The sequence below is a fragment of the Onychomys torridus genome, chromosome 10, assembly GCF_903995425.1.
Source record: "Onychomys torridus chromosome 10, mOncTor1.1, whole genome shotgun sequence".
In the NCBI taxonomy this organism is placed as follows: domain Eukaryota; kingdom Metazoa; phylum Chordata; class Mammalia; order Rodentia; family Cricetidae; genus Onychomys; species Onychomys torridus.
This window is the reverse complement of record NC_050452.1, coordinates 72,451,653-72,478,770: the sequence shown is the minus strand read 5'-3', so window position 1 is coordinate 72,478,770 and position 27,118 is coordinate 72,451,653. Positions and strand designations below refer to the sequence as shown.

Below are 27,118 nucleotides of genomic sequence, written 5' to 3'. Positions count from 1 at the left end.
ACTTGGATTATCCTTTCAGTCTCAACCACATCTATTAGGATCCTTTCCTGGCTCATCAAATATGTATTGAGTACACTTTCTATCTAAAACCAAGTGTCTTACACTCCTGTCACAGAACCACTCATCACATTATACTGAAAAGGCCTATTAGCTTATTGTATTCTCTATTCAACTATCAATTCAATGAGGACTGAGACTAAATTTGTCTTATCACTATAAATGTGTCATACTGGCATATCCTTGATTCTTTAAAAGATGGAAAGAAACAAGAATAGAAAAGAAAAGTAGGAATGAAGGAAGGGAAAGAGGAAGGAAGGAAGGGAGGGAAAGAGGAAGGAAGGAAGGAAGGGAAAACTTAAATTATTGTCATTGTTTTTGTTTTGTTTTTCATTTTTTTGAGACAAGGTTTCTCTCAGTAGCCCTGGCTGTCCCAGAACTCATTCTGTAGACCAGGCTGGCCTCAAACTCAAGAGATCCACCTGCCTCTGCTTCCTGAGTGCTGGGATTAAAGACATGTGCCACCACCACCCAGGCCACAAAATTATATTTTCTGAAGACAAGGGTGATCACGTTATAGCTCATGATTCTCTTTGGTTCCTAATATTCCCTTTGTTAAGCCTCACTGCACTCTGAGTGTATAAAGGCCTACAAAAGGCTTTTCTAGGATGTGATGACTACATCCTAGAAAGACTAGGAAAGTCTACTTGTGACTATCCCACCAAGCAACAGACACTCATTTCTTCATCACTTGGAAGGAAAGCTCTTGTTCATTCACATACTTAGGGGCACGAATCCAAATTGACTTCAGAATTTCCAACCCAGTCCAGTATAAAGACAAGACACAAGGCAAGGCTGTCTAGTTTCAACTGTTGCTAAACTAAGTCAAGCTCAGACTCTTCTCTTTTCTAGTTCTCTAGCATAAATACATGCTAGACTAAGGTGAGGAAAGGGCTGGACAGTTATGTTCCAAAAGTAGATTGATAGATTGATTATAAATAATGATCATATTCCTAGTCAAGCCCGCAAATAACTTTAAAGAACACTGTAGATCTCTACCTTCCTTAGTGATGCAGGGGACAAGTGACATTTGCATTCATTTAGTTGTAAAACAAAGGATAAATGCTATTAAAACTAACCTTGAGTCGTTTAACTGGAGGAAGAGAGGAAACAGCATTTCTGCTTTTTAAGTCAGACAAATACGAAGACATTGCTGACTCTTTAACTTCTGGCTTTTGTGGAACTCCAATTTTACCTATTAAAAGAAATTGTAGATTCTCTTCTTGTTGTTTTTGGTTTTTAAGGCAGAATCTTGTTATGCAGCCCACCCTGGCCTTCAACTCACAATCTTCCTGCCTCAGCCTCCCAAGTACTTGATAATAGATTTGACCGACATGGCCAGTGAAATTTTAGATTTTTTTGTATTACATTTTTGGTTGTATTAAAAAACAAAAAAACTAAATGTCTTTGAAATGTCAAATCTAATGCTTACTTTTTCCCATGTTGTTCTCCCCTACCACAAAGGAAAACTATTTGAAGAGTTTTAATTTGAATGATATAAATATTCACTCAAGATATTTCTTTTTTTAATTTATTTTTTATCCTTAATTATATGTGTGTATGTGTGCACATGAGTGCAAGTGCTCTTAGAGGCCAGAGAGAGTTCTAGAGCGCTGAAGTGAAGTTGTAGACAACTGTGGGTGATGGGAACTGAACTCAGGTCCTCTGCAAAAGCAGTACATAACCACTAAGCCATCTCTTCAGCCATATTCACCAAAGACATTTCAATTTTGAAATAATCTCAACAGAACTCACAGCAGTCATGTCCACATGTATGTTTATTTTTACAATGATGATTGCATTCTCGGTTCCCAGGTTTTTTGCAGGTAGCCATCCCTAAATTAATATGAGAAAGAAATACATTTGTTATTACCTCCACTATTATAATTTTAATACAAATACTTTCAATCCACTCTTTTTTCCTTAAGTAGTAGCAACAATGTGACTTTCATACCTCCTCAAATATTAACTTATACAGCAAAAAAAAAAAAGGTCTTTCTAATAGTACTCTCTGTCCCACTATTACCCCACCCAGCTTTCCATGTGGAACATCCTATAAGCTGCTTTCAGTTTCTCTAAGTACAACCAAATACAGCAGAAAATCAGCAACAAATTTATCCTTCTGGAAGTAAGAATGAAGATGGGGATTTAAAACTTTGTTCCATATTCAAGACTGAGCATTTGGAAACAAGCAAATCTCATATCATTGTAATGATGTCCTGACCAGTTACTAGATAGGACATCATAAGTTTTTAGTGAGTTATAAATAAATTCTTTAGGGACATAAAATTTGCTATAAGAATACAAGGAAAGAGCCGGGTGATGGCGGTGCATGCCTTTAATCCCAGCACTTGGGAGGCAGAGGCAGGTGGATCTCTGTGAGTTTGTGGCCAGCCTGGTCTCCAAAGCAAGTTCCAGGAAGGGTGCAAAGCTACACAGAGAAACCCTGTCTCGGAATAAAAAAAAATTCAAAGAAAGAAAAGAATGCTTCCAGATTAGTGTCTCTAAACTATAACAAATGTATCCAAACATAATTTATTAATATGTATTATTATGTATATCATATCTACCTATATGTGGGTTTTCTGGGGGGGGGGTTGTTTTGTTTTTTGTTTGTTAACAGGACTAGGGTTGAGCCTAGGGCTCTGTGAGTGCTAAATAAGCACTCTACCACTGAGATGTATATATGCCCAGCCTGATTTTTCTACGTTTCGTTTTGAGAAAGCATCTTACTAAATTACCTATGCTGGCCTTGAACTCATGAGCCTCCTGCCTTAGTTCCCCAAATAGAATTACCAGCCTGCCACATTTACTATGCTTTACATACATTTTTCTTGATCTTAGTTCTAACTAGTAACATTAAGGAGGGGAGAATATTTTAACTGTCCTTATAGAACAGACAGTATCTGAGCATGGGAAGGGAACAAGGAGAAGACATTCCAGATAGCGGTCATGATACTCAACAGCAACAAACCAGATTATGGGAACTAACACCTGCCTTCTTTTGCTGGAACACAAATTTTAAGCAACCTGGAAATACTTACTGAACAGCTTTGAAGACCTTTACAACCGTTCAATCTTTTTCAAGTTAGGGCACAACCAGATGCTTAGATCTGTAGCAACCTTGGGTAAATGGATGAGGCTTTTCTCTATAAAGGCAGGTGTCTGGTCTCTTTGAGGACTGAGGTGGTCAGTATGCTGGGCACTATTATGGTTGAGTATAAAAGGTCCCCGAAGGCTCAGGTGTTGGTCCCTGATTGTTGAGTACAACCACTGCAATGTGACTGATACCTACAGGCTCTCGTCTTCCTCAGTGCACTAATCTATCCATGGTTTTATAGTCTAACACCATTATAGCAGGTATTAGGAAGGGGGGTCTGGCTCTGTAAGCTTACTGGAGCAATGGCTTTGTAAGACCTCTCTCATCCCTGGATCCTACTTGTTTCTTCCTGTCTCTAGATGCCTTCAGGTGAGTAGCTCTGTTCTACTACACCCTTACTCTATGGTGAGCTACCTCGCTACAGGCACAGAATTATTGAAGCAGCCAGCATGGATAAAACCACTGAGCTGAAATAAATCCTTCCTCTGTTATGTTGTCTCAGGTGTCACAGCAATGGAATCTGTCTGACAGTATATTAGTCACGTGTCTAGTGCTGTGACAACCATCTGACAACTACAGAGATAGACAGATCAATGGTTAAAAGCATGTACTGCTTTTGCAGAAGACCCAAGTTCAGTTCACAGAAGCCACACAGAGTGGCTCATAACTGCCTCTAATTCTGGCTCCAAGGAGATTCAACACCTCTAGCCTTTGTAGGTACCTACATTCACGTGCACATACCCAAACACAATGACATACATTTTTATGAAACCAGAAATGTGTTTCCTAGGTGAATGTAAACCCAGTCAAGTTCACAGTGAAGAATAACCATCACACACAGTTGATAATAATAATAATAATAATAATAATAATAATAATAATAATAAATCTGTGGCATCTGAAGGTAGAAAGTTACACCACAGTGTTCCCAACTAAGCCTAACTTTTAAAATACAAACAACACTAAGATAAAGCCATTGTTGGCCACAATGGAAGACATATAAGACCTTCTGTGTAATTATTTCTGAAACTAGAGATAAGAATGCTCAAGAACCACAAATATAATGGGACATCCCCATCTTCTGGCTAATACAGATGACTACTAACCTTAAAAATCTACTTTAAAAATAAAAAGTGTTAAGACGAAGTGTGGTGGCCCACACCTTTACTCCCAGCACCTGGGAGGCAGAAGCAGGCACCTCTGAGTTCGAGGCCAGCCTGGTCTACAAAGCGAGTTCTAGGACATCCAGGGCTAATAAACATGAAACCCTTTCTCGGAAAAACAAAACAGTGTGTGTGTGTGTGTGTGTGTGTGTGTGTGTGTGTGTGTGTGTGTGGTGACAGAGGACAACTTGCTTGCTTCTTTCCTACCACATGGACCCCAGGGACCAAACTCCAGATCGCAGGCTCAGTAGCAGGCACTCTTACCCACTGAGCTGCCTCTCCTATTTTCATGGTCTTTTTTGAAATGGTGCAGTGACACCTCATTAGCAGATTTTCTTTCATCCATCCTAACAGGAATTGCTCTTTTCTGATGGGCAGATTTACACCTCATGGTAAGTCTCAAAACTTTTCTCTACTTTCCCTCTGATTTTGTTTTGTTTTCTCTTTTTTAGAACACTTACTCAACGCTAGGCTCCTGGATTGTCTCTATCCATTTCCCTGGTCTCTGTTTTGCTTTCACATAGCTTGTACTTTGTCTCCTGTGTGTGCATCTAATCACAGATTTTACTTCTATGTGCCTATTCTTGTTCTTTTCGGTTATGGCCTATTATTACATTTTATAGTAGCAATATGTTGCTTAATTCCTAGGAGGTTGCCATTTTAATATTTTATTACATGCTGGGATTATCCCATTGCTCTTTTGCCCACTTTTGTTCACTTTGGAATTTTCACCTGTTCCACATTTTCCTCCACTCTCTGGTCATCCTTAGTTGTCCTCTACTGTTCATCCACTGTGCATGTGAGAACCTAACTCACAGCAGATGCAGAGTACATGCTCACACTGTGGGCTTAATACACAGAAAATGGGGAGATTCTGACCTCTGTTGCCAACTCCCAGAGCCTTGTCTCTTGACCATCCCACCTCCTGAATTACATTAGCAGTGTTGATTCTCCCGCAAGGGTTCACTTAACTCACTTAAAGATGCGATAATGACTAGGAGGAAAGGCCTTGTAAATTATTTTTTGTCATAAAGCCTCTTAATCAGCCTTTTCAAAGCTGCATTTTGAAACAGTGCCACAAGATGGTGCACCAGGACAGGGTATGCGCCTGAGCCCCCCTCAGCAGAAATTAACAGAGGTCTAGCAGCCTGACAGGAATCCTGCGAGCCCCCAGGATTTCAAGGTAGGTTTACAATGTCTTGTCAGGAGTGAAGTGATTTTGTAGATATGTGTTAAGCCCTGTTGACTGGTAATACGATTTTTTTTTTTAAGTTCCTTTGCTGTGTTTTAGTTTGAAAGGCCTCTCTGGATATGAGAGTGAGTTAGGGAAGTCTCCTACTATCACTGTGTCAGGACCCACATGACCTTTGCTGTTGTTACTGTTTGTTTCAAGAAACTGGGCCTCAAGATGCAGTACATAAATATTTGTAATGGTTATATCCTCTTGATGAATGGTTCCCTTTATTAATATGTTTCTGAGTGGTTTTGGTTTGAAGTCTACTTATCAGTATGGGAACCACTAATTCAGCCTGTCTATGGCTTCTACTTGCTTGGTAAGTTTATTTCTAACCTTTGACTCTATAAATTGTTGGTTGTCTTTTCTAGTTATGTGAGTTTCTTGGGAGACAGGGGATAATTGGATCTTGTTTTTCTTTTTAATCTATTTTTAGTCTTTGTGACGGCTAATCTTGGTTGGCAATTTGACATACCTGGGAAGAGAGAATCTCAATTGAGGAATTGTCTCTGAGTGGACTGTGAGAGTATCAATGGGGACATTTTCTTGATTGCCAATTGATATAATAGGGCCCAGCCCACTGTGGGCAGAACCATTCTTAGGCAGGTGGGTCTGAACTATTAAAAAAGGTAGCTGGGTGGAAATCTAGGAGACAAGCCAGTAACCAAGTTTCTCTATGGCCTTTGCTTTAGTTCCTGTCTACAGGTTTCTGCCTCAAGTTTTTGCTTGCTTCCCCTCGATGCTAGACCATAACTTGTTAGCCAATAAAACTTTCCCTTGCTTTTGGTTAGCATTTTATCAACAGAAAGCAAAGTAGAACAGGCTGTGTCTTTTCACTGGTAAGTGAAGGGCATTTTCATTCAAGGTACTGATGATGGTCTCTGCTGTGTTTTGTTTTTGATTCTTTCATTTCTATAAATAATTTTTATTTACGTACATTGGTGTTTTGCCTGTAAGTAGGTATGCCTATGTGAAGGTGTCTGGTACCCTGAAACTGGAATTACAGACAGTTGTGAGCTGCCATAAGGATGTTGGGAATTGAACCCAGGTCTTCTGGAAGAGTAGCCAGTGCTATCAACCACTGACCATCTCTCCAGCCCTGTAATTTGTTTTATTTTAAAGCACTTCAATTAGTGAAGGGTTTGCCATTACTAATGATTCTATTGGTTGTTGTTCTGATTGGCTGGTTTATTGGTAAGTCTTTTCTCTCTCTCCTGGTAGCATTGGGTGCTTGATGGTTTACTGTGTTAGACAAAATTAATTCCTTCCCTGCTCCCCAATGCTTGTCTATGCTCATATGAAGTGTATTCTTTCCTGTGTTCTAGTGGGTGAAATTGTCTTTCTTTTTCCTCTGTATATACTATCCTTTTAAGGATTTTCTGTGTTTCTGACTTAGCATAAATTGATTTATAGCTTGTGTTTGTCTTGAAATATTCCCATTTCTCCTCAATATTAATAGAGTACTTTGGTGACTATAAAATCTTGATAGTTGATATTTACTTTTAGGACTTACTATCATTTTGTGTTTTCCTGGCTCAGTGTTGCTGATGATAGAGCTTTGCCTCTGTGTCCCCCCTTACAGCTTTTAGTATTTTTTATTTTATTTTTTTTTATATCTTGACTATGATAAATCACAGGAAAGTTCTTTGATGGTCAAATCTATTTGGGGTTCCAAATGCTTTCTTTGTTTAAATGTCCATTTCTTTTTGTAGTTTTAACTTCTTAGTTATAATTTCATTAGTAGATTGTCTAAACTATTTGACATCATTTATCTTGTGGATTCTAAGGTTTGGTCTCCTGTATATACTGCATGTTTTTTGGAAGTTCGGGGTCATGTTCATTAATGTCCCCCACTCTATATATGCCTGTATGTGTTACTGTTTCGGCCTTGTTCTCCACCCCAGAAGCTGTTCTTCTGTTTGATCTTGTCTGCTGCTGAGGATTCTGCTGTTGCTGTTGTTGTTTTTCCTTTCACGTCTAGAATTTGTTTTTTGTTGTTGTTGCTTTGTTTCATTTTTAAGCATCTCAATTTCCTTGCTAATTTTGCATCCCTGTTTTAAAAGCTTCTTCCATGTTGTTGATTCTTTCATCTACTTCAGTAACTTTTTTGTATAAGTGTTCAACTTATTATAATATTCTTGACCAGGCCCTGAATTAAATTCCTTATCTGTTTGAGTCCTTTAGTCACTGATGTTTAGCTCTTCATCTTCCTTTCCTGGTACTGAGATATTTATAATATTATTTGAAGATGTGTCACATTTGTTTGTGCTGTGGAACATTTGTTTAATGATGCAAAGATGTGTTGCATTCTTTTACGTTACATTTGTTCAACTCTGTGAAGCTGCGTTACTTTGCCTGTCTAAAACACCTGATGGTCTAATAAACAGCTGAACAGGGTTGGGGATTTAGCTCAGTGGTAGAGTGCTTGCCTAGCAAGCACAAGGCCCTGGGTTTGGTCCTCAGCTTAAAAAAGAAAAAAAAAAAAAGAGCTGAACGCCCAATAGCAAGGAAAAAGAAAGGATAGGCATAGCTGGCAGGCAGAGAGAATAAATAGATGGAGAAATCTAGGAGGAGAAAGAAGAAGCCAGAGAAGGAGGACTCCAGAGGTCAACTGCCCAGCCACACAGCAAGTCATGGAGTAAGAAACAAAAAAATGTATACAGGACTAGAGAAAGATAAAAGCCCTGAGGCCAAAGACAGACGGGATAATTTAAAGTTAAGAAAAGCTGGCTAGAAACAAGCCAAGCTAAGGCCAGGCATTTATAATTAAGAATAAGCCTCTGTGTGTGATTTATTTGGGAGCTGGGTGGTGGGCCCCCAAAGAGCAAAGGCAACCAACAACACTGAGAGGCCATCAGCTTATAGGGGTGTTATAATGGAAAGCTAGCTCATGTTTTTAAATTTTCTTTGTGTGTTGGCATATCTCCTGGAGTTTGTGTGTCCTCTTGTTTGTAGTCTCCCCTTCTTTTCTATTTTTTAATATGACTGTTCATCATTGGGTTGTCTTCTCTTGGATTTATGTTCAGGAGAACACTTAACTGAAGTAATAATTGTAATGGTTTGCTAGCAGTCCTGGTGTTAACTTAGTTCTGACCATTGGGATACAGCAACAAGTTCCACTACAAACTTCCTGTGATTCAAATAGCTACCCCTATTGTGGCACAGTATGAGAACTGTTGAAATGACTAGAGGCAAGGCAAAAGGATTCAGGAGACAATGTGGTACACCTAGGTAATATCAAGATAGTATATGCCTTATATGGCTATGAGACAGTAATTTGAACACTGATTCAGTAATGGATGACATTAATTTTTATGTATAAAATATAGCCTTAAAAACTTTGCCATTTACAAGCTTACAATGAAACGTTTACATTGAAATGGTATGCTATCTGGTATTTGTTTCAGATTATAAAAAGAGAACATTGAAACAAGGTATTGGGTACATAGTAAGAGCTATGAGTTGATTCTTGTTTAAGGTGGCTAATGAGTATCTAGAAGTTCTTTACACACTTCTGTGTATATTTAAAATTAATCACAATAAAAAGTTAGATCCACTTTCACTCTGGTCTGCTTCATCAAGAATGTGGATTCCCACACATCACCCTCCTCCCCAGAGGATAGTCCTAAAAGTGAAGTACATATGAGAAGAGATAATGCATGTATAAACCAATCAAATAATTTGTTGCCCAACTAATATACCAATTTAAAAAATTTAAGCATCAGAGATAATTCCTACTACATATTATTAGTATAATATGTTATTATTAAATGAAATCTAAATATTTAATTCCAGAGACCAAAAACTTGAGTGAAGTCATCCTGTAGTAACACTCCTAGGCCATGTTGACGTTTTTATAGAAAGCAGAAATTAATAGTGCTATTTACCTTTACTGGATCCTGCTATAGTAGCTCTATCTGAGTGTTTAGAATGAGAAATATCTGTTTCTAGTCTTCCTTGCATAACTGTTTGATTTACAAACCTCCTGGGTCCTAAATAAAAGACTGTAAATTTCTGCTGAATATCAAGACCAACTGGAAAGAGAAAAATATGTATGCAAATGCTTATTAAAATAATATTTAGTCTTTACATGAGGCTATTTACTTCATTTTATATATCTCATTATAGCACTAGAACTAAGAAGTATGGGAAATTCAAATATTTTTAAAAGATTAAAATAATGACAAATGAAAATGCGTGTACCTATATTAATATTTTTTAATTCTATAATTAAAATTTAACTATCTTAGAAAACAGAAGTCTATTAGTGAACAAACAAAATTGAATTATGTTATCTAAATATATGAAATTTTCCTTAATGTTTATGCATATAAGTATATTATTTTTATTATTTTTCTGTACCAGCTAGCATTAAGGAAATAATTTTTAAATGCTGTCACATTTTTGTATTGATATCTTCATTACTTCAACTAACTTACCATAATCAGAACTAATTAGATTTATGCTAAGATCTTCAGATGTAAGAGCTCTCTTCACATCAATTTTTTTAGTCCAATTTCCACTTTTTAACAAAACAGAATCCCTGAAAAACAGTAATATATAATGAACTAATATATTGATCTCAAGGATGAGTTTTTCTTTAGACAGGTCTTCAATATAGTAAACAATACTGAAAAGGACTTTCTCCAGATTGTGAGGAGAAAGAATGAAGTGTGAATGGAGATTTCCTGTTTGTTGTTTGCCCCTCAAACCCACTATGTAACTATGAGTAACCTGGAGCTACAGGTCCTCTTGCCGTCACCTACCAGGCGCTGAGATTATGGCGTATGCTACCACCCACGACATGTAGCTAACTATTTTAGCAGTACTTGATCCCAAGCTGCACTGGCTCACTTGAAGTCAAACAGAAACAGACAACCATTATTAATAAGACAAGAGTTGTTTCTGAATCAAAACACTTTGATGTGGTTTGCACAAGTTCTATTTCTTTGTGAAAAACAACTTCAACAATCTTTTAAATTGAATGTGAAAGAGTTTGTGTTCAATGCTGACACAGACAAGAAAAAATTACTGAGCATATTTCATTCTCATAGTCCCCAAGAATATGGATTTGCACAATGGTGTGTCTTGCTAAGTGTGCCAGGTCTAGTTGTAGGAGAGCAGTGTCTGTGAGAAGAGCATCCTGGTGCTGCAGCTCCTTTAGAGATCTTCCTGTACCCTGACAGTTAGCAGACTCCAGCTGTCCGATCTCTGCCATCCCTAAATTTAGCACTGTATTGATAGAGTGAATGCAGGCTCTGGCCTGAGGATGTTAGGGACAATCTAGCCTTTGTTATCAACTAGTTACATGATGTTGGCATATGTGACTAAGACCTGTTTCAATTTCTTCCTCTACAAAATATACATTATGGTAGCACCTATCTCATACAAATATTAAGTAACTCAGTATTTTGAGTACTAACTACTAAAAAAGAACTAGCAATCACAGAAACTGATATCTTGAAAGTTTACTTATGGCATTGTGAGGGAAAAATAATATCTAGAAAACACTGAAGTAAAACTTATAAAAGGCACTTTAGAAAACAGACATATCTTCCTTATATGGTTGATCTGACTGCCTGTATCCTACAAAGGAGTTATAGTAGCTGTTTACATATTAATTTAGAGATAGAATTTGGAGATAGAGGGAATAATCTGAATTGAGTACTGTATTAAAAAAGTACTGTATTCAAAGTGTAGTAAGGCCATAAAAGAAGAAAAACAGAAAAATCGGAAGGTCCCTGAGGCCATCTGCTCTCTTGTTACAAGTCTGGTGCTGTTCTTCTAGTTTGCAGCTGGTCAAAGTTTCTTAATGGGGACAGATTTTATTCTTTCTTCATCTAGTTCTAAATAGAACGACCTAAAGCAACACACCCAGAGTTAGTATCACCCCTCCTCAACAGACAAGTGGAAAACTTTCCCATTATTGCACCAGGGAACTGTAATTTAATTGATTATGTGGTGATCTGATTATAGTAAAATTTTCATGTACAAAACACTTAAAAATAAAATCAAGTAGGTATTTCATAGTTACTCACATAATTTTGTGCTTAAAAACGACTTGGTTGTCCGCATCACCAATGATTAAGGTAGTGTAGTGAGAGTCTGGTGCTGTCCTTTTAGTTTGCAGCTGTTCAAAGTTTTTTAATGTAACGGTCACCAGTATTTCTGCCTTGGTATCACTATATCTTGCAATCTTTAAAAAAAAAAGAATAAGTATAAAATACTTTAAAATAATCATACTATTCATTCTCAGCTTCAGTTGTAGTCATGGAAAGCTTTACTTTTAAAAAGACAGATTATTTAAGAAAGAGAATATTCACCTGCTCCACTTCAAGTTCATACTTTGGTAGATACATCACAGCTTCTTTTATCTGGGTTCCGAAAGGCGGATGTCTGCTTAAAATCTAAACATATTTTATCATTATACTTTTACCCACACTTAAACTCTCATTGAAGTATGTCTTAGAATCTGTACATTTCATTAGGTTTGTCCCTCCAAGCATCTGTACTTGAAATACTTTTGACTGTCACCACTGGCTGTCTTCCTCCACTGCTCACCACCTTTGTCTTCAGGAGACAGGGTCCTCACCATACCTGGTGCCCACTGACTCCTCTAGAATACATGACCCACCAGCCTCAGATCTTCTGCGCTCACCTCCAAAGTGCTGGAGTTATAGGTGTGTGCTTCTCGGTCCAGTTTTTGATGTGGGTGCTGTGCTCTGAACTTGGATCTCCAGGCTTGTGTGACATGGACTTTACTGACAGAGCCACCGCCCACATCCAAAGAGTTTTAACAGAAATGAAGACATACACAGTGGGGTTTGGAATTTAAATAGAATGCAGTAACATTGGGGTCAGAGAATACTACATACCAGCTCAATTTCTCTTGCATTTGCTTCTTCTATTTTTTTAAAAGAAGTCAAACCTGCATTTACCATGGTATTTGACAATGATATACCTGTGGAAAATTTACCAAAGAGTAATTTTAAGCCATTTTAAATGAAATCAAAACTTAAGCAATGACATTAATAAAAATTCTTTTAGCTGAGTATGCGCTTGGTGGTAGAGCATGTGTAAAGCCCTAGTGCCAATCCTGAGGGCTGCAAAAACTAATAGTTAACTAATCCCTTTAAAACCATTTAGTCAAATACTAACAGCTGCAGTTTGTGTGCCGTTGAGGGTGTCCTCCAAAGGACTGTGTGCTGAAGTTATTGTCCCTCACTGTGGCAGGCTAAGCAGGTGGAAGACTTAGAAGGTAGGTCCTATTGGAAGGTAATCAGGTCACTGGGGTTCTACCTTCCTAAATGAATTAATGCTAATGTTTTAGAACTGCTTGGGGCTGAACAAAGTGAGCAGATTTTTAAAAAGATGGGTTATTGCATAAAGAAAAACCCAGGCATCTCCTCAGCCTTTTGATTCCTGTCTTTCCATGTATCTTGTCCACATGAACATCCTTGCCATTTTGATGCCGCCCACCACAAGACCCTCATGAGTGAGAATCGGATGCTAATGCCACGCCCTTGAATGTCCAGAAATGCAAGATAAATTACTACTTTCCTTTAAAAGTCCCCAGCATCCAATGTCTTGTTATAGGAACATAAAAATAACTAATTTATTTTTAATATTCAGACTTCTAACACACACACACTATGTATATATATATATATATATATATATATATATATATATATATATATATATATATATAAAAGAAACACAATATTTCTGGTCTATATAATGACTCAACCCTCAGTTTTACTAAACACAAAGTATGACACACCTATTTCCTTACCCAAAATTTCAACTCTTCTTGGGAAATTCTCACACTCATTTTTTAAATATATTTTTTATTGATTTATTTATTATGTATACACTGGCCAGAAGAGGCACCAGATCTCATTACCAATGGTTGTGAGCCACCATGTGGTTGCTGGGAATTGAACTCAGGTCCTCAGGAAGAGCAGCCAGTGCTCTTAACCTCAGAGCCATCTCTCCAGCCCCTCACACTCATTCTTAAGACACAATCACCTTGGTGGTGAAAGAGGCCCACTGCCAAGCCTGACAACCTCAGTTTGACCCCTGGGGCCCACATGGTAGGAGAGAACCAACTCCATCAAGTTGTCCTCTGACCTCCACATATGCAGTGTGGCGTGTGTGTAAACACTCACACTCACATACACAATGAAAAAATAAGTGTACATTTTTAAAAGACAGCCTCTGGTAATTACAACTCCTTAATATTCACTTCTTTACATGGCAAACATCAACAGGAAAATAGACTCATACCTGAATTGTAAACAAAGGTAACATGATTCAAAATAGGGATGTTCATGACGCTATAACTCTCTGAGCATTTCTGTCTTAAAAATTAAGCTCACTGTTTCTGTACATAGCCTAGATAGTAACAGTTTATGTCTCTGCCCAGAACTTCTGATGCATTTAGATGAAGTGTCAACACTGTTTCTGGAGCTGAATTCTCTTAGCTGTCTGACTTGGCCTAGCCTAATGGCTTACATCTAATTTCCTGCCCTCTCCTCTTACTGAGGACTCCTCAGTCACATTCGATTTTATTTTGTTCCTTAAATACATCAAGTTCGTTTTACTTTGGACTACTCTATTTGTTTACACTTTCAGAATCTATCACTTTAAATTCATATGTTTTATGATAAATTTATGCAAATCCTGTTTAAAGGGTACTTTAAGAATTGTGTGATTCCAAACAAGACCTCCTTATCTGAACTGCGCATTACTGATGAAGGTGTGAGACATCTCATTCCTTACTCTAACTCTTTCAGGCATACTTTCTAGTATGAACAACTCTCCATATTTCTTGTTTCTCTCAAGTTTGGTTTTTAGAACTACTTCCTCTTTTGTGTTCAGTGGTACTGAGTCATATGTGAAAGCAGACTGCTGTCCATAAACCTGGAAAGACAGAATCCAACAACACTCAGACTAATAGCACTCTAGAGAGCAAGAAGAGTAACTGAAGCAGAATGAGGCTTATTAGATGTCATTTAACTAATTATTCTGTAAAACGCCATTTTATAAATGATGTATGGAACCTCCTTTCCCAGTTTAGAGTGCCTGCCTTGATCAATGACTGAGACATTTAGTTTGCTAGGCCTTCAGCGTGACAGTAATTGCTGTGGATATCACTCTGTATAAATAAAACACTGATTGGTCAGTAGTCAGGCAGGAAGTATAGGCAGGACTAAGAGAGGAGAATTGGGAGAAGAGGAAGGCAGGGTGGAGAGACTGCAAGCCGCTGCCATGACAAGGGAGATGTAAGGTACCAGTAAGGCACAAGCCATGTGGCAAAATATAGATTATTAAAAATGAGCTAAATATAAGAGTAAGAGCTAGACAGTGGTAGGCCTGAGCTAATGGCCAAGCAGTTTAAATAACATAAGCGTCTGTGTGTTTATTTTATAAGTGGGTTGTCAGACTGACAGGGCTTTGGGGTGGGGCTGGAGAGAAGGTCTCCAACTACAAGTAATAGTGACTATTATTGACTAGATTAGGAGTCACCAGGAGGAGCTGCAGCAACAGCTCTGCCAAGGGTTCAAGCCTCAGCACCTGCTTGGCTGCTCCCAGGTGACCCAGCACCCTCTTCTGGCCTCCAGTGGGCAACACCTTGAACACAAAAATAAAGTAAAAACCACCCAGGAAACACATCTATGGTCGTGTCTGTGAGAGTAGTTCCAGACAGGTTTAACTGAAGAAGGAAGACCCACTCTGAGTGCACTGGTACTGTCACTCAGGCCAGGGTCCTGAACCAAATAAAAAGGGGAAAGCCAGCTAGGCACCAGCATTCACCCCTCTCCTGACTGAGATGCAGGGGAGCAGCCACACCACACTCCTGCTGCCATGCCTTGCCCCTTGGATGGAGTTCATCCCATCAATCCATGAGCCAAAACAAACTCTTCCTTTCTTAAATTGTTATCCTCCATTATTTGGAAACAGCAATGTTTATCTTATTTTCACCAGCTAGTCCCACCACTATCCCAGTTTCCAGGAATTTTTGGCCAGTTCTGTCACCCTCATTGACTTTGAATTGCATAGAAACTAGAAAGTAGGACTTGTAGAGCATGGTGGCCCACACTTTTAACTCCAGCACTGAAGATGCAGAGGCAGGCAGGTTTCTGTGAGTTAGAGGCCAGCCTGGTCTAGGCAGTGAGGCACACATCAGCTAGAGCTTTATAGTAAGACCTTGTTTCAAAAAACAAAAAACAAAACAAAACAGTGTGATTAAAAAGATCAGCTGGAGACCTTTGTTCAAACAACAAAGCTGTGGTTAGAGGGGTGGTTCAGTGGTTAAGAGAACGTACTGCTCTTCCAGAAGACCTGAGTCTGTTTTCCAGCTCATAACAGCCTGTAACTCCAGTTTTAAGGCATCTGGCACTCTCCTCTGTAATCCGTGGGTATGCACACATAGGCACGCACACATAGGCACACACACACACACACACACACACACACACACACACACTAAAATATACAGAAAATATTTTTTAAAAAAGCTTTGTGATAGTGAATGCTTGCAATTCCAACTCTCAGGAGACAGAGCCAGAAGGATCACAAATTCCTCAAAGTAGACTGAACTATATAGCCAGATCCTATTGCAAAAACAACAGGATGAGGTGTTAGGGTTGTATGTAGTTCAGTGGTAGAATGCTTGTGCAGCTTGGACCTTAGCTCCTCTACCTGCAAAAAACCCAAACCAGCCAAATGATAATCCCTAAAGAGTCATCACATAATTTTTATTTGGTCACCCCACCTATATTTCCAGTGTGGATACTGGACAATTAGCGTTTTATTAAACCAATTCAAGGGACAAATTTTTACAGTATACAATATGATTATTCCACAGCATCTCCCCCTTTTTGTCTAATTAAAAAGGAAGATTTTAACTTTAACATAGTAAGATTATATACAACAAAAACAGTTATTAAGTAAGAATTACAGTAACACTATCTAATCCGTTTGCATTTGGCAAAATTAGAGAAAATAATTATCTACCTTATCTTGGAGAGTCTCAAGTTTTGTATCTAATTTACTTTCTCCTATAACTAAGAAAAACTGTAACTATTTAGTCTTCAATTCCATCAAAGACCCCAGAAGAGTGGAATGTTAACTAATGACAGGGACATCCGGCTGCCTGGAAGTCACCCAAAGTTCCTCTGCAATGTTGGGTCATCCAACTCTGGCCTATAGGCCTAGAATATCTGACAGACTTTCCTGTGAAGCAGGGAATTTTGAAGGACTGTCCTACCTTGTCTTGGCAAAGTCTGGCAGTTGTCTTTCTTGTGTCTTACTGGTCTAGTTTGGACAGTAACTGTCAGCAATTGAGGCAAAGGCAGTTTCTTTCCCCACGTGGCTAGCTTTTGCCATAAAGAAAACTAACTCCATATGGAGTTTCTTCAATGCCCATCAGTTAGTTGTTTTTTTTTTTTTTGTATTTTTTTTTTTGCGGGGGGGGGGCGTAGGATGCTTTTCTAGATAAGATTACTCTGTATGGCCCTGGCTGTCCTGGAACTCCCTCCTAAATCAAGATGGCTTCAAACTCAGAAAACTGCCTGTCTCTGCCAAGGAGGATTAAAGGTATTCACCACAATGTCCAGCTCTTTGGTTGGTTTTGAGACAGGGACTCATGTGTTAATAGTCCAGACTGTCCTTAAACTTACTACATAATCAATGCTGGCCTTGAACTCCTGATTCTTTGGCCTCTGTATCCTGAGTGCTGAGATTATAGGAGTGTACTACCACACCCGGATTCTATTATATATCTTTTAATTTTCCCAAGACACATATAAAATCACAAAATGAATGAGGCTGTCAATCTTGGAATAACTCTTTTTATAATATTATTTATTTAAGAAGTAGAGTAACAAAGTCAAGGTAAGAAACTGGAAAAACACCAGAATTCTTCAGTCTGATCCAGTTTTTATGACTGGCATGCTGTAGTATTTTAAAGTGTACCCTACACTGGGTTCTGTCTGCAGAAATACTAAAATGGGCAACAATATCCTGCAATTATTGAAAACAGAAATGATCAGGATACATCTGATCTTGAAAGTTTTATATCTTGTCACTAATGACACAGTAAATTATTAATCACAGAAGTAATAGATAATATTACATAGTTACATAATTACTAAAAAGTTCACTGTCAATTTAAGAACAAGTTTCAAAATGAGAACTTTAAAATTAGATTTCTCATGTATTTTTGCATTTGATTTAATTATTCAGTTGGTTTATAATAACTGATTGTTTTGCATTCATTTATTTACTTGTGTGTGTGCAACACACAGGTGGAGGTCAGAGGAGCAGGTTCTCTTTTTGCACTATGTGGGTCTGAAGGACTGAACTCAGGTCATCAGGCTAGGCAGCAAGCAGCTTTACCCACAGAACCATCTCACCATCTCTTATTGGTAATCATTTAAGCAAGAACAAATAAAACTCTGGTTTTCAAATATAAGCATAGTACTCTACAAAGGCATATTTTTCTTAAAAGTACATAATCATCATAAAATAATATTATTAATAGTAAACTATAAAAGAAATTGCAGACAATGACAAATGGCTTGTCTGTCTTGAGTACCTACCAATTTTATCCAGCTGTTTGGATACATGCCGAGAGTTTTCCCAGAGTTTACACTTAAAACATTTGGCTAAAATCACACTGTTTAAAAGCACAACAAACTTCTTTTCCTGGGAAGCCACAAAATCTGACAACCCTAAAAAAAAAAAAAGTTTCCAATATTAAATATACTATATTAATTTACCAGAAAAAAATGAAAATACATTAATGATTTAACATACATTTTGCAATTCGTGAGCCATTTTTGAAAATCTTCGAGGTATCTTGTGTCAAAGCAAAATCTTGGATAGGAATGCATCCCAGCTGTGCCTGAATAAGACTGGGGAAAACATACTTCATTATTTCCTTTTAAAAAGCACTGTCACACAGGACTTGGCATGACTGACCCTTTTGGTTTGTATGGTACTGAGAGTCTGTTTATTTAATTATTGTTGCAGGTCACTTTTGACTTCCCTTTCCCAACCTGCAAAGTAATATATTATCTAACTTAAGGCAGAGTTGGTAGAAGCACTTCAAATACAAAGTATTCTACAGATGTCTATGAAAAAAATCTTGCTTTGACTTAGTAATTGATATAAGAGAATGTACTGGGAAAAACACAGAGTGACGAGATCTAGTTGTAGCTTAGTTTCCCACATAGCAACATACTCGGCCAAGCCGCTGCTTATCTGAACGTCATTTCACTTGTGCAATAACAAGATTGGGCCATATGATTTCTAAGGTCTCCAAAGCTGTTTGAATTGCTGCAGAAATATAGTTAATAAACCACATTCACTTCTGCTCCAAGCCATAGATCTGCATGAAGAACTTCAGTGAGAAGACTGTTTTTATGAATATCTGGGAGATAAAATTGAAAAATATCCTAAAGAAAGAATAACTTCCTCTAGCTAAAGAAGAAAAAAATCCTCCTGGGTTAACTGGCTTCACTGAGCTAAGTTTAAAAAGTCATTTTACTGGCCAGGCATGGTGGCATACACCTTTTATTCTAGCACTTGGGAGGCTGAGCTTTCTGTAGGTATGAGGCCAGCCTGGTCTAAATAGCAAATTCCAGGACAGCCAAGGCTACATAGAGGTCTCAACAAAACCAAAAGAAAACAAAAAACTTTTTACCTTGAATCATGTCATTTAAATCAAAAGACCTAAGTATCAAGGCCTAAATATCCAAGAAATCACTTTTCATAGCAGAAAAGTAAATCTTTGCATTTGCAGTTACAAACTGGGCAAAACTCAGAGGTCACAGTATACCTTAGTTTATAAATCCACAGCTCTACTATACAAACTCCCCATTCTTGACAGAACAGTTATCCACGCATATATGCATTCATGCACTTGGGTTTTCTTTCTTTCTTTTTTTTTTTTTAACTACTTTTCTCTCCTAGAATTCCATGACTATTGAATCATAACTATGTTTTAATGATAACAATTATTTTCATGCTTGTCTCATTCATGCTAACTTAGAAGCATAAGCACATTGTATTTCTATCGTCTACTTTGTCTCAACAGAATATACTGTCAACAAGTGACTTGTCTAATTAAACATTTTCTTTCATCTCTTTCTTTACATCTCTGCCTTTCCTCCCCTTCTTTTCTCTCCCTTCTCTTTCCCTTCCATAGTAGTGGGGCTGAAGGTAGGGCCTTGTGCAGACCTAGGCAAGCACGCTACCACTGAGTTACATCCCCAGACTCACAATTTATTTTAACTAAAGTCTGAAAGTTCTTGGAAATTAATTTCACATATAAATTCTGATTCCTTATTTTTCTATAAACACTTTTTTTTAATTAAAGAAAAAATACATTTTAAAACTGAAGAAGAAACTGGGCATGGTAGCTCACATCAGTAATCCTGGCACACAGGAGGCCATGGCAGTAAACTGTGAGTTTTGACATTGGCTGGAACTATATATGGAGACTTTGTCTCAAAAAAAAAAAAAAAGGAGAGAACCCTCATACATATGAATCATGAATGGATATGCAGTATTTTAGGACGTTAAAAAATAAATTTCCATTACCAGTTCACTTTCATTTCTCTTGTTTTAATTTTCCCATCCATTGGAAATCTGTAAATAAAACACATGGAAAGTTTTTTATTATTTAACTAAATGTAACCTCTGGAGCTATAGAAAGCATACACAATTTCCATACCTGATCGTTATCCGGTTTGGGTCTTTGTTTAAAGCATTCAGTGTTCTCTTTTCATTTATCCTCAGCTGCACGTCTAGAAACTCATTGCAGCTGGCTATCATTGAAATCTAGAAAATTTAGGCATTTATCAATTTAACAAATTTAATTTTAAACTTTTTTCTTACCCCCTTTCTCTGAATTTACTTATTTTTCATGCTGCCCAGGGACACTCTGGCTTTATTCATTAACAAAGCAGAATTGAAAGACAGCTTTATACATTTTACTTCTTTAAATATTCGATCACTGACAAATCCTTATTAGTTTCTATATGCTAGACATGTGAGAGATAATGTGATCAGCCATCAGGATATCAGTAAGACTGTAACAATGAACAGGTCAAATGTTCCACTTAGTGTAGTGAGAGGCGCTCAGAGCATGCTGATCTTCTTATTAACGGTTACTACTGCTCTTCACCCTTCCGGAGTTCACAAATCACCATCCCAATAATTTAGTAAGGGAAAGATGCTTTCAGTACTAAGAAATTTGGATTTGTAGACTAGTTCTGGGAGAGAGAACTAAGTGTTCTAAATCTCTCACACAATAAACTCAGCCAGATGGTACTGACACTGAATATTTGTTAATCTTGACTTCTTCTTAGAGAATAATAATATTTACATGGAAATACAAACCAAGTTTGCTCACATGACTCCTTAACAATAACCAGAATTTTTACTGTGCAGTCTTTAATACAATAACCTTATTGTGGTAACTAATTGATAATTTTAAAATAGAAGTGCATGGTTTAAAATCGAGACTAAATATCTTCTTCTACCAATCTCTTCTTTTATACTCCTGCAAAGCGGGGAAGAACCAATGCAGTTCTTAGGTCCCAGCAGAATGCCTGTAGTCTATTCATTATGTAGCTGCAAGACTGTTCCTGCCTTTGCTTTTTTGTTGTTTTTGTTTTTGTTTTTGTTTTAGTTTTTTCCGAGACAAGGTTTCTCTCTGTAGCTTTGTGCCTTTCCTGGAACTTGCTTTGGTGACCAGGCTGGCCTCGAACTCACAGAGATCCACCTGCCTCTGCCTCCCGCGTGCTGGGATTACAGGCGTGTGCCACCATCACCCGGCCCTGCCATTGCTTTTTAAACATAATCTATTTACTGGTCTCTCTTTCTCCTGAATCAGTTCTTTTTCTTGGGCCATCACAATACCATTCTATTTCCACTGTTATTGCTGTGCTTACGCAAATGATTTAGGGAAGGGATGCTGACATAGGGCACTGCAGCAACACGTTGTCATGCTATGACTCAGTCATTCATTCATGGCACGCTTTGCTAATGTATCATGCTATACTCTCTTGGAATCCTTCTCTCATATTATATTTGGAGGCACTCCTGAGGTAAGCATCATTACCAAGTAAATTTTAAGTTGTTGAATAGTAGCCACACCTATTTGTATATAAATTTTCTTAATTGATAAGAAACACAAATGAAAATATAATATATTCCTTGGAGTTATATTCCCTATCTCATAACCATTAAAATGATTTTCCTTTCTGCTCATTCTATTTTAAATTATAGGAGATATCTAAATCAGTTGTCTCTCCAATATTATTTTTATTCTACAATTATTAATTTCTAATGAAAACTTACTAAATCTGATAAGGTTTCTTTTCCACTGATTGTACAAAATTTCTTCACTGTCTCAAATGTAATATAATACCAAGCCATTAGTCTTCCTGCCTCTGTTAGAAAAGATGGAAAAATAAACATTTCCATATTAGCTGATACAACATGCTTTTTAAGAAATCAGTTAAACAAGCATTTTCTTACCATCTACTTAATGGGCACTGTGTGCTTGTAATGACCCCTGAGCAAAGACACCCCACAAAATGGAGAAAACACAACCTATGGACCTTACGGTTGATGTAAGCACAAGTAAGCTAGAGAACAAAGTTCACTGAACAGTAATATTTACCTACAAGCTGAAGAAGGGAAGAAATTAACCCTAACAGAACCGTCAGTATAGGATGACCTAATAGAAAAAAATGAGTCTTAAACAGTGACTAATATGACTTGGCAGAGACGAAACAAAGCCATTATGACCTTGGGGAGAATCAAGATTGATTTATCAAAACAGAAAAATTAAGAAGACTATCTTTAGACTACATTAGAAAGGGATATGGCTTGATGATCATTGTGAGTTCCAGTCAGCTGACCTGGTATGAATCTTCATTTAGTTCATGGAAGAAGATCATGTGTACATTTCTTATCAGGAAAATAGAAGTACATGTCTCAAAGTTTGGTTGTAGTGCCTAATACTTTGTAAGTGTTGCCTAATTTTTAAAATTAAGAAATGATGACTAAAAAACTAGAGGGGCCGCAAGGAGCTTCTAAGGCTATTCAAAGGAGTTCAGAATGTGGATCAGATTTGCACAATGTCAGGGAGGAGGCTTCTGAAGTCCAATGTGACAAGAATAAGGCTATTTTGGGAATATATTTAAAAATGGTCCTTTCACCATCTGTCCAAAAATTAATATAAAGTATCTCTCTACAACAAATATAAAAAAAAACTTAAGAAAAACATATATTTGTTGTCTTGTTAATTAGAATGAAGCTTCGTAGGTAAGAAAAAAATAATCTAGAGAAGAAACCATGAAAACAAAGCGAGCCGAAGTTGAAGGGCGGAAAAGGACTTTGTAGTAAACAGGAACGCAAGGCAAACTTGCTGCTAATACAATTATCAGTGGACAGACATCCTCACAGTAGCAAGTCCAGAGTACTTCAAAGTAAAGTGTGCAGGGCAGAGGCAGGGGAGCTATGAGAACGCACCTCTCAGATGTCTTTCTGCACGGAATATTACTGACCAACAGCTCCATTTGTACAAATCAGTCCATCACCACGAAGTTAACACTAAAGTCCCCCTTTCATAAGATCCTCCCAGCCGGTGCAATGATAGTACTAATATGAGCAGGCATACAGGTAAGAGACGGCCCCAATAGACAACTTTATCTTCAACTCATCTCCCCATCATTTTGGTCAATTGAGCCTAGGATTACAATGCATGCTAAAATTTGCCCTCCTGGCATTATTTCCTTTTATTTCCTCCCTCCATGGATGATCTCCATCCCAATGGAATGACTGCCAAGCTTCTTACAGATACCAGCTGTTTTTAAATGACTAATCTCTCTTAAAATAGGAAAAATCTTGTTAAGCTAACAGATAAAACTATCCAAATATTTGAGTACTGTGACCACAAATTAGAAAACAAAAACTAGATGAAGCAGATTATTAGAATATACAGATAGAATTTATATACAAAATAATAAACTCTTGCAGATAAAACAAGATATTAGTAACATGAAGGAACAAGAAGTCATAAAAGAGAATTGAGATGTGATGGCAGACACCTGTAATTTCAGCATTCAAAACAAAACAAAACAAAACAAAACAATTTAAAAACCCAAAGAATTAGTTAGAAACAGCAGCTAGAAACCACTATCTACATTAATGGCAGTCTAAAGAATTATGAAATACCATTCTGCCAAAGTCAACTAAACCAGCTAACAGAAATACAGCTATCATTTATAAACTCTCAGAGAACTAATAGAATATCTTACCTGGATAGGGCTGAAATCCAAAAGATTCCTTTGATTCTTTTGACCTGTGAAACTACCCTATGACTTAGCTTACTAAAAAGTGGGAAAAATAGGAGGAAAAAAGTTCCTTGGAAATCTTTTCAACCAGCTCTGGTGGTGCACACATGTAATCCCAGCAGAGGGAGGCAGACGCAGAGGCTGGGGGATCTTTGAGTTTGAAGCCAGCCAGATCTACAGAGTGAGTTCTAGGACAGTCAAGACTACACAGAGAAATCCTGTCTTGAAAAACCAAAACCAAACCAACCAACCAACCAAACAACAACAAAAAAATCTTTTCAACAAAGAAACAAAAGACACTTAAGTGTGACTCTCTTTGAGAAACACATGTCCACATATGCATATTATCCTTTGTCTTTCCCTTAATGTCACAGCTAAGCCCATGTAAAAACTGTTGTCCTGACATTCTCTTCTATAGTAAAGTCAACTGCACTGCTTCACCTGAGCAGAGAGGTCTCTAAACTCCTCGAGCTGCTGCACACGGCAGCACAGAGCCATGTCTCCTAGTCCAGCTTTGCCGCTGCCAACACAAAAAGCTGCAATTCTTAATGAATTTATATAAAGTAATTGTAATGTGTCTGTGAAGGTGAATAGTATTTACAAAGAATCGAAGTATAAACTGGAAACAGATCCCAAGTCTGAAGCCTCCATAACAAGCCTGCAGAAGCAGAAAGGTCAAGAAGGCACTGTTAGAATCAGGAGAACAGACACAGCAGTGTCCAGGAGATAAAGTCAGGTAGCATTCACTGAAAACTGAGGAAGAAAACTGTTACGTGGTCATAGATGTGTTACTAGCAAAAAGGATGGTTTCAGTGGTATCATGGGATACTATAAGAAGCAGGCGTGCAATCTCAGCATTCAGAAGGTACCAGCTGGATGATTGCTTCAAGCTCTAGGCTGGCTTAGTCAACAGAGTAAGTTCCAGTTCCTGTCTCAAAAAAACTCAGAATAATGATAACAATAATACAGAAAAATGATAGTAAGAATATGAATTTTTTATGATAGTAAAATATCAAAGAGTAGGCAGGGAAGTTACATTAGAAATTCCCATGGTCCCTCTCATTAGACACTCAAGAACACAGAAGCCGGGCTGGAGAGATGGCTCAGAGGTTCAGAGCACTGGCTGCTCTTCCAGAGGTCCTGAGTTCAATTCCCAGCACCCACATGGTGGCTCACAACCATCTGTAATGAGATCTGGCACCCTCTTCTGGCCTGTAGTCATACATGCTGTATTCATAAATAAATCTTAAAAAAAAAAAAAAAAAAGAACAACAACAACAACACAGAAGCCAATAAAGGCCCAGAAAAAACTAGGAAAGGTTTAAAACATAAGGCTGAGCCTCGGCAGTAAACAGTTTCAAAACTCTAACTTCACACTGACTGTAAATGAAGCATGACACAAACTCCACATTCCTAGAATATGGCCAATAACATTTAAAATGTTCATTAAAAATAGAAGCATACATGCCAAAAGTCAATAGATTATGAATTTTATTAAAAAATTCCATATACTTTTAATTATAATGATTAATTTAAATAATGAAGTCAATATGTTCCTCCAAAATCAGTTCTAATTCTAAATCCTAAAAACTATGAAATACTTTTCCTCTTTAGTTCTTTTTCTAAACAAAACTAAGCTGAGAAAAAAAGAGAAAGACTGAGAGAAGAAGGCTGGGAAAGGGAGGAGGGAGGAGGCCAGTGAGGGAGGGAGCTCAGGAAGGCATGGCATCTGGGCAGTACTCAATGTTTTAAACTGAGAAACAGCATTGCAAGAAGGACTTAGAACTCTCCCATAGAATAAGTCATGACGCCCTGGTGCCTCCCCTTTTAAAATATTAAAAGTATTTCTTTTCCACAATTTAACTGTATTTTTGTAAGAGCATAAAATTTTGTAAATATAGAAACATTTTGTAGCATATAAGTCTCAGGTCAGAGGTGTTTCAAGGCTGTGTGTAAGTGCTGCCTGGGGTAACATCATGGGCTGTGCAAGTGCATGTGTGTCTTTAGAGTCAAGGCTGTAGTCAGCTCACACAGTGCACCATGGGCAAGCACTGCCAGAGCAGAGAGGTACCTTCCTATGCCTGGAGGACAATGGACTCCAGCTTATGCACACCTCACAGCCCCTCCGTCAACAAACCTGCCATGGGCAGAAGGTGATGTGACTTTCCTGCATAGAGGAGCCTAAGTAGCCACTCAGATAACCATGGTTGTCCATTTCAAGTGGCAAAGGTTATTTGTACTAGTTATAACCGGCCTAAGGACTTCAAACCCTCTGCCGAGAATTACCAGAATCAATGAGATCTTGTGTCAAGAAGCTGTAGCTTCAAAAGGGACTCCTATGAACTGGCGCCTTACAGCTGAGAATGATAATATGCTATTGAAAATGAAGATCACAATCTAGTTTTACTGTTGTCTAAATTTTAGTTAAACAAAATTTTAGTCTTAGCAAGCATTAAACTCAGTGACATCATAAGGAAAAATACCTGTTGGTTTGAAATAAACATTTTCGTCCATCTTTATCAAGTCTAGTGATGATAAATCTTTCAGATTCTTCAAACATAATTCTGTTCAATTATAGAAAACACATTTTAAGTTTAGTGAAATAAGGAAGAAATGAAAATAGAGATTTACTATTAAATATGTTAAAGATGTGTGCTATAGCATAACTGTTCTGGAAGAACTGAGTCTTTTAAAAAGCAAGAAAAAAACTTGAAATACATGTTAAAAAAAAAAAAAAACAACACCCATACACATAAAAAAACCCTTGAACTATATATAACATTCAATTAATATGCTAAATACTATTCAGCACTTGGAACATTTGAAATGATATATATGTATTACTTTAGTTACTTCTAAAATTGTAAAATAAAGTATAAGAAAATATTACTTACATATACACATTAGGAAACTAAAGAATTGAAGCTGAATGGCTTGTTCCAGGTCTGAGGAACTGTGTTACTATATGTTCTCCATTATGACATGTTTTTTTTTTTTCCTTTAAACTTTGTTTGTTTTTCAAGACAGGGTTTCTCTGTGTAGTCCTGGCTTTCCTGGTACTCACTCTGTAGACCAGGCTGGATGCCTCCCGAGTGCTGGGATTATAGGTGTGTGCCACCACTATGTGGCTACTCCTTTTAAACTTTTATCAAAGATATAATAACACAAAAACAAAATACTGGCT

The 27,118-nt window shown here is 37.5% G+C and overlaps 1 protein-coding gene across 3 annotated transcripts in view; it reads right to left on the bottom strand.

The window, feature by feature from the left end:
- The window catches only part of Hfm1 (helicase for meiosis 1), an 83,700-nt gene that overhangs the window by 18,043 nt on the left and 38,539 nt on the right, over positions 1-27,118 (bottom strand). For all 3 annotated transcript variants that reach the window (XM_036200630.1, XM_036200629.1, XM_036200631.1), the window contains exons 20-32: positions 26,418-26,498; positions 21,932-22,023; positions 20,301-20,407; positions 20,168-20,215; positions 18,380-18,477; positions 18,163-18,294; positions 12,430-12,515; positions 11,878-11,961; positions 11,593-11,750; positions 9,994-10,097; positions 9,442-9,588; positions 1,813-1,893; positions 1,137-1,252 (exon numbers count right to left, since the gene is read on the bottom strand). In XM_036200630.1, the coding sequence (XP_036056523.1) occupies positions 1,137-1,252; positions 1,813-1,893; positions 9,442-9,588; positions 9,994-10,097; positions 11,593-11,750; positions 11,878-11,961; positions 12,430-12,515; positions 18,163-18,294; positions 18,380-18,477; positions 20,168-20,215; positions 20,301-20,407; positions 21,932-22,023; positions 26,418-26,498 (1,334 nt within the window). The remainder of the gene's footprint in view (positions 1-1,136; positions 1,253-1,812; positions 1,894-9,441; positions 9,589-9,993; positions 10,098-11,592; positions 11,751-11,877; positions 11,962-12,429; positions 12,516-18,162; positions 18,295-18,379; positions 18,478-20,167; positions 20,216-20,300; positions 20,408-21,931; positions 22,024-26,417; positions 26,499-27,118) is intronic.